The 7,802-nt window shown below is 43.2% G+C and overlaps 2 protein-coding genes across 2 annotated transcripts; both read left to right on the top strand.

Annotated features, from left to right (window-relative positions):
• The first annotated feature begins 550 nt into the window (after positions 1-550).
• On the top strand, positions 551-4,089 carry LOC311144342 (zinc-regulated GTPase metalloprotein activator 1-like). The gene is made up of 5 exons (XM_084180377.1): positions 551-1,195; positions 2,477-2,545; positions 2,782-2,847; positions 3,099-3,225; positions 3,326-4,089. Exons 1-5 carry the CDS (start codon positions 1,076-1,078, stop codon positions 3,397-3,399), a joined length of 456 nt encoding a protein of 151 aa, XP_084036503.1. The 5' UTR covers positions 551-1,075; the 3' UTR covers positions 3,400-4,089.
• A 1,641-nt stretch (positions 4,090-5,730) lies between these two features.
• On the top strand, positions 5,731-6,876 carry LOC311144272 (forkhead box protein D5-like; the record flags this gene model as incomplete). Its single annotated transcript, XM_084180285.1, has 1 exon — positions 5,731-6,876. One exon carries the CDS (start codon positions 5,731-5,733, stop codon positions 6,874-6,876), a length of 1,146 nt encoding a protein of 381 aa, XP_084036411.1.
• Positions 6,877-7,802: the final 926 nt, after the last annotated feature.

The raw sequence follows: 7,802 nt of genomic DNA, 5'->3' as shown, positions 1-7,802 counted from the left end.
CTAAACCGCTCTCAACTCCATTCTAAACCACTCTCAACCACATTCTAAACCACTCTCAACCCCATTCTAAACCACTCTCAACCCTATTCTAAACCACTCTCAACTCCATTCTAAACCACACTCAACTCCATTCTAAACCACTCTCAACTCCATTCTGAACCACACTCAACTCCATTCTAACCACTCTCTACTCTGAAAAGGTTTCTGTGGTTACAGTAGTTATGAGCTGCTGCACTGCCCTTCTAAACATGGCAGTGCAGCAGCCTGTACAGAGGTGTTGTTGTTGACCATGTTTCCCTGTAATGAAGGGCCCAGGCTATAGAGGGGTTGGTGTATTGTAGTACCATAGGGGGTTCCTCATTGTTACCACAGTAAAACAGCAGTAAAAGCTCCAACACATGAATGGAGTCATTGGTGGTAAACCTCTCTTCACATGAATGCAGTCACTGGTGTTTTCTCTTCTCCCATCCAGCTGCAGAGGATTAGAGCTCGCTCTGTGTGTGTGTGTGTGTGTGTGTGTGTGTGTGTGTGTGTGTGTGTGTGTGTGTGTGTGTGTGTGTGTGTGTGTGTGTGTGTGTGTGTGTGTGTGTGTGTGTGTGTGTGTGTGATGGTCCCTGAGGAGAGTCATCTAAGTACACAGATAGGCCCTTTCCCCTGCCTTCCTCCCCCCTCTGGCCCCCCAGAGCACACGCTGGCTGTTTGAAGCGACCCCCCGCCGGTCCACATGTGTGGCACTAGCAGCAGAGAGGGCTAAAGCTGCTGGACATCGTTTGTCCTCCTTGAGGGGTCAAGGGGGGTAGGTGGAGGGACAACGTGACGGGGGTTCGGGGTCTACAGCCGATCTCCTCTCTCTTCAAATGCCCCAACACACACACACACACACAAACCAATCATGTATACAACCTATTTTGTAAGTGTTGACACTACAACTTTTCATTGCTGTACTCCTTGACATCGGAAAATAACTTTCTTCATGTAGCCATATAAAACCACAGAATGGTTAACAAACTCTAGAAATACAATATTCATTTCACAGGTAGATGCTTCCAGATTGAAGAGTAAGCCATGTGTCTGCATGGTTAGTTGTCATGTAAACAAAGATATTACAGAAACACTTCAAACCTTTTGTTCTTTATCTCACAGCTTGGCAGAAAAGCTACAGCTTGTGAAAACCACAAGACCACATCTGGACAAGGTAAGGATGTAATGAGTGTCAACGCTGATTCCTGAAAGTAATATTGTGCTTTGATTATGCTTGCTCTATCCGTATCTTGAACAATATATTTTTGGTCTAGTTTTTTTCATCGACTGCCCAGAGTCAGGCGTTTTATAGAAAAGGAATGAGCAGTCGTTGTGTAATCAACAACCACAGGGTTACGGTCAATTATATTTCAATTCAGGAGGTGAAAAGTAGAAAATAATGGGCGATTTTTCAATGTATTAATTACATTTGTGTTCACCCCCTGTATTGTAATGGGATCGGCCCCAGGCCCCAGGCCTGCTCTGTATGCAGTGGGCCAGAGAGACAGTCCTGGGGCAGAGCGTGGTCCCTAATGCCTTCAGGGGCTGACACACTAGTGAAAAGTCCCTACCCTGCTCTACAGTTTTTGTGCTGAGGCCCATTTTAAAGCTTTTGAAGTCGGCTTGTGACGCATCAAGTAAACCAGGATACATTTTTAGTCTGCGACCCAAAAGACATCCGTCCTGATTATCCTGCCTCACAATCCATCATTAGGGGAAACACTGGGGTAGTCTGCTCATAGGTATAATTAGACTGGCTTGGTTTGGCATTGGTCTTCACTCTTCAGTCATGTTGTTTGCACCTCACGATGGGTTTAATGGCTGCATTGTCATCTGTTTTTGCCAGGTCTCCTTTCCCGCATGAAGCTAAACCGCCCTTGTACCCCCCTTCTTCCCCCGTAGGTCCAACCCCCCCTCCCCCTCCCCAAGTTGCTCTTTTCATGCTAATGAGAGCGCTGTTTTTCTGTTGTTATACCAAATAAAAAAGGAAGTGTGTAACCTTAACACTTCCACACAATGCCCTAAATATCTGCTAAGTGCCCTTGTTATGCTGTAAGGAAGTATACAGGGAAGAGAGGGAGGGAGGGAGGGGTGGTGGGGTAAAGAAGGGTGTCAGCTGGTTTACGGTGTTCGATAGAGTTGAGCTTTTTTATGCGTTCGTTGACAGTCATCAGCAGCACTTAAAATGTGCTGTGACAATACCATTGGGTTGAATGGTTAAGAATGTGCTAGTTCCATTTAACTATGATGCACTTTCCTTAAGCAGTTTCTATTGATATGAATTGTAGGATTTTTATTTTGTTTTGCAATATGCATACAAAGATTTTGTTTTCCGAAGAGAGTCTGTTTCAGAGCAATAATTTCAAGCACAAAAGCTAGTTTACGTTTAGTTGCTTTTACGCTTCAAAAAATGCAACAATTTTAACCCTGTGCTGTATGGGTTCTTCCTCTCCAGAGTATTCTGACGGTGACATTTGAGGTAGCTGGGAGTCTCTCAGAGGACTTTTTGAATGTCTTCATCCAGGTTAGCATACACATTAACACTGTTATTCAGCATGTTCATTACAATGGAAGTTTCTTTTCTGCCAACATGAGTTTGACGTGCCTCCTAAAATCACTGGTTCATCAGAAGATGGAAACACAACTCTCATTGTTTTTAAAGCTGGTCATTCTCATGAAGACTATAAGGTCCATAACAAAATAAACTTCATCTTTTCACATCAGAAACATTCTGTTTTACAAGAGCTTGCTTCTTTCCAGGATCTTCTGTGGGAGAAAGCATTCAAGAACAAAGCCGGACTTCCCATGAAGGTCATTCGCTTGAAGGTGAAACACATAGTTCAGCCTCTGTCGGTGGTTTTCAATAGGCATCCCTGTGGTAATACAGTGTACATTTATTTGCAGTACGCCTTCCATGTAAAGCATGCATTCATTGATGTAAATGGGAGATGTTATTGGACAAACATTTGATATGGCAGCAGATTTCAAGTTAGGATTCAGCCCTTTGTGTGTATTGATTTCTGGACACTTTAGGTATGTCTCAGTCTGAATGATAGTGTGTGTGTTGGCTATCCTAGGGGATCGTGTCCATCGCAGGTAAAGCCAACCAGGTGATGTTGCAGGGGGTCCATGAACTCTACGAGCTGGATGAGACCCCACAGGTGTGGGGGGAGGAGCCAAGGGTCAACCGCCTCGTCTTCATAGGTCAGCTGTGTGTGTGTGTGTGTGTGTTCATGCATTCTTCAATGCTTTACTCAATAAAGCATGACCAAGTCATCCTTTGTATCCCCCCTCACCTCTACAGGGCGACATCTGGACAGAGAGGTCCTACAGGAACAGTTCATCTCAACGGTACTGAAGGTGGGGGACAGGAACTAAACAAGAACCCCACCTCTCCTCACAGTGAACTATTCCAGTTTATTCCTGATACACTCCACACCATGAACTACCTACTGTACCTGCAGTAATCCTCATAACTGTGGAGTGTTCCACTTTAGTCCAAGGGGACCTCAAAACGTTATGGTATTTACTATTAACCATGATTACAGGCCAAACCTCCACAGCACAAGCATCTAATTGACTACAATACAGTCAGGTTATACACAGTGTGTAGTCTCTTAACTCTTGGGTGTAATTGGGTCACTTGCTGATGAGGCAAATGCTATGAGGAATTAGTGTGTGAGTGGACTTAATCCATCATCAACATCATTACCCAGTTATACACCCACCGCTCAATCAAGATAAAGAGACAACTTGAAAATAGAGAAGTAAGTAGTGCCCTTACTATCATTGACATTTTCTTTGTAAATTATTTTTAACTTTGGAAACTCCTAACACCCATAACCTATTAATTGAAAGCTTGAGTGTATTCATCAATAGTTTTGCTGTGTTTTAAAATCTGTAAATTGTTGGGGAAGTTAAGGTTTTGTACTGGCTAAGGCTTTTATCACATCTTATCTCAAAACTGGTGCACCACAAAATTAGGCTGGTCTGTAAATGTCCACATGCTTGACTACTAGATGGGGTGTTTCAATTATTGAAATAAAGAATCATTATTAAGTAATCTGATTGAATGTTTTGAGTTTACAATATTTAATGTTTATAATTCACTATTATTACAAGAAAAATTGACTGGCATTTTGTTGTAGTTAGCTTGTTCAATGATTGTGAACTATGAATTGATATAAACGTTGAAAATCGAGTGGTCTTGTCTGAAGGTGTTTGACTAAGGTGCATAAATCCAATGGAATATTCCACAATGTGCATAAAATGCTCCAAGCATATTAACTAACACCTTGGTTTTATTGTTTTGAAGTGACTGAATTGCATGGGGTCCCCATTCATATTCTGAATCACCAAGAAGTATGCAGACAAGTCTCGGTCAAGGAATTTGCAATAGTAGTGACGTTTTAGGGGGGGTTAATGTGAAATAACAAAACAGCTAATTAAACGGAGAATGGCCCTATCAAATCGGATGCTTTTGTCTTAAGTCAAATATAAATGTTGGCTTATGGTGTACGTTTTAAATTTACCCCAGATATAAACTGTTAAACTTTAGACTTTAAATGTCATTTTCTATCTCATTGTCTGGTATACATCTACGTGTGTGTCTGATTTGTTGGAGAAAAGTGGATGGTTTGAGTTGGTTGTGTTTGTTATTTTAGGCTTAATTACCGATATTAGCGCGTTTACAGGTAGTTTGTAGGCTGTGCATCCTTCGATTTCCTCACGTCCTGTGAACACATAAATACACAGGTGAGGAAATAGGTGGGTAATTCCCAACTTTGCATTTGCAATTGAGATAGTTTCCGAAGACGGTTTTAACACATATTCTCGCACAGGCCCGGGGTTTGCTTTGAGGATGGCTGTGGCCATTCACTCCGACCATAAACCCCAGCCGTGTCCCGTAGGCCACAGCTGCGCCGTGTTCTACCCGATTCTAATGCTGATTTGCTCGTTAAGTTGCCTCTATAGCTGCTTTTCTCTCCCTGCCACGGGGAGCCGTCCCACGGCCATTTTCATGGCCACATCACCTGCGGGCATCCCAAGGTGGCAAACTAAACGAAACCACGGGGGTCAGGGGGGTAAAACGCTGCGTTTCTTATCAGGGGTTAGGCGTGGTGTTCAAACTTCCCATTGCATCCCCGCCTCCAGTCGAGCTACTGTGCTGCTTTTAATAGGCTTAATTGAACAGGAAATGTGCCACGGTTCAAAGTAGCCCTACTCAAGATAATAGCCATTTTATGTAGACCCAATAATGTGCCATGTCTGGAACTCGATATTTGATAGACAGACCTGCATAAGCACGGGGGATCTTTCTAAAAGCACCATTCTGATTCTACCCTGAAAATAAATGCTTTTTGCTAACCATAGCCTATACATTGTATTATTGTATTTCATTGAACACTCTTAATTCAGAAGCTTCACTCCATGAACTTTGAGGTGTCTGCATACAAGATCAATTAGCATGTAAGGATTCTCCTCCCCTTGGTCCATCTAACACCCCGCAGCGAGGGGCTTCTGTCATAGGTCTGAGTGTGAATGGGACTGAGCTGGGGGGGGGCAACAGCCCACCCCTGATAAAAACACCAAACTCCCACGGTCACCACAAACAGGCTGACCAGGAGCACAGGCACAGGAGGGGCCGAGAAAGTCAGAGAAGGAATATCTGTGTGCGCTTTTACGCATCGGGTAGATGCGCTTTTACGTATGTTAAGAATTAATGATAAGGTGGTCAAGTTGAGCTTTTACGCGTGTGTGGACATTGTGGTCTCAGTCATGACCCTCTCCAAGGAGTATGAAGCGTCCCAGCAGACAGGCTTGCCCCTGGACGAAAATGAGGTAGACATAGTGGGAGACAACGAGCCTCTCCATGACCAGCTTCGTCTCTACCGGACCGAGAACACCACGGAACCTAGCTCCTCCGCCGAGTCCAGCGCCGAACTGGACTGCTCTGAGTTCGACTCGTCCGGGGAGAGCGAGAACAGTTTCTGTGCAGACGCACCTTCATCCGGGAGACCTCAGAACGGTTCTGTAAAGCCCCCGTATTCCTACATCGCTCTCATCACCATGGCGATCCTACAGAGTCCTCTGAAGAAACTGACACTGAGTGGCATCTGCGACTTCATTAGCAACAAGTTCCGCTACTACCGGGAGAAGTTTCCGGCGTGGCAGAACTCTATCAGGCACAACCTGTCACTCAACGACTGCTTTATCAAGATTCCGAGGGAGCCTGGAAACCCAGGCAAAGGCAACTACTGGTCTCTGGACCCTGCATCTGAGGACATGTTTGACAACGGCAGCTTTCTTCGGCGCAGGAAGAGGTTTAAGAGAAACCAGCCGGAGTATGTGAAAGATGGACTCATGTTTTACCCAAACTTCAGCTGTTACCGGCCTTATGTGCGACCTTACTGCGTCCAAGGCCAAGTGAGCGCACCGGCTGCCCCTCTCCGGTATATGCCCGTTCAGGACGGGCTCCTGATGCCACCTTCCTCCTACTTACCGTACCCGAGTATAAGCAGCAGCGGTAAGGTTGTTGTCCCCATAGACTTCAGAATGCAACTTTACGCAGCAACACCTGCAGAACAGAAGCCTGCGCGCGATACACATACAAAGTGTTCGTTCAGTATTGACAGCATTATGAGTAAAACCTCTTCTTCTATACCACAGAGCACAAATCCACAGAACTCCAACCCCCATTGTTCTATTGACTATGGTAATCTCCTCACGGGCCCCGCTAGTTGTTTGGTTCCGAGCATGCATCCAGCTCCAAGGACTCCATTCTGCCCAAGCGCAATGTTGAGCGCAGCTCCTTTGATAACAGAGAGTATCCAAATGTCTTACCCTCGTTGTTAAAGTATTTGTTTGTTGTAGCTATAACCAAATAAACATTTGTGTCTAAGAGATAAAATGATATAGGCCTAATGGAGGCACGTTTACGCATTTCTCAGAGAAATGATTTAAACTGCATGTTATTTGTGTTCATTCCATGTTGAATATGTCAAAAGAAGTTAATGTAAATAAGAAGACTGATAATATATTTGTTAAAATATGGTGTCAATGTGAAAGTGGAAATAAAAGTGGAAACACTGTTGCCAATTGTAAAGAAAATAGGCCTACATTGTACTGTGATTTTTCCGAATGTTTCGACATTGAAATGAAACAATAAATATGTTTGACCATACCGTCAGGTTTTTCTTTGCTGTCTTTGATTACTTATTTCCTTCAACACATTTATTTACCCCTTGAAATTGACTGCGAAATATGTAATATATTAGAACAAAATAGCCTGAGGAAATAATTGCACCTAAAGATTTCAAATTCCAGGCATAAATAGCCTTTTTCCGCAGACTTACTTCGCAAATAGACTAAATAGGCCTCTGAACAGCAACATATATGAATTACTTAATATCTTGTCATTGTGAGGCTATATTTATTGTTATCGATTTCGTTAGTCATGGCTGTAATTGGCGAAACAGAACTCGTTTTTCACTAAAACTGGTCAGTCTAACCAGTGTGAATTTCGTTTCCTATTTTGTTTTATTGCAAATACATGTTCTGCAATATTTAATTTAATTGTTGTTAAATACCTACAAAAATACCTATTCAAATCAATTTGATCTGCTTCCAGCTGTAGGCCAGTTCAATATGCAATGCTGCCACCATGTGGCCCATGTTTGACCTCAGAAAATGTTTACTACCAGTATATATGCTATTTTGTGTTTACATATTTTGTATAGTTTATTTGACGTTATTGCATTAAATAAATGCATTCCAAATAC

The sequence above is a fragment of the Coregonus lavaretus genome (genome assembly GCF_964263955.1).
Source record: "Coregonus lavaretus genome assembly, chromosome: 17".
Classification (NCBI taxonomy): domain Eukaryota; kingdom Metazoa; phylum Chordata; class Actinopteri; order Salmoniformes; family Salmonidae; genus Coregonus; species Coregonus lavaretus.
The sequence above is the reverse complement of the archived record's forward strand: the minus strand, read 5'-3'. Positions and strand labels throughout refer to the sequence as shown.

What these genes read in the sequence shown, in the direction of transcription:
- LOC311144342 (XM_084180377.1), top strand. Translation starts at nt 1,076, where the DNA reads ATGGTTAGTTGTCATGTAAACAAAGATATTACAGAAACACTTCAAACC. An exon ending in TTTTGAATGTCTTCATCCAG is followed by an intron (nt 2,546 to 2,781) that starts GTTAGCATACAC and finishes GCTTCTTTCCAG; the next exon opens with GATCTTCTGTGGGAGAAAGC. An exon ending in CAACCGCCTCGTCTTCATAG is followed by an intron (nt 3,226 to 3,325) that starts GTCAGCTGTGTG and finishes TCACCTCTACAG; the next exon opens with GGCGACATCTGGACAGAGAG.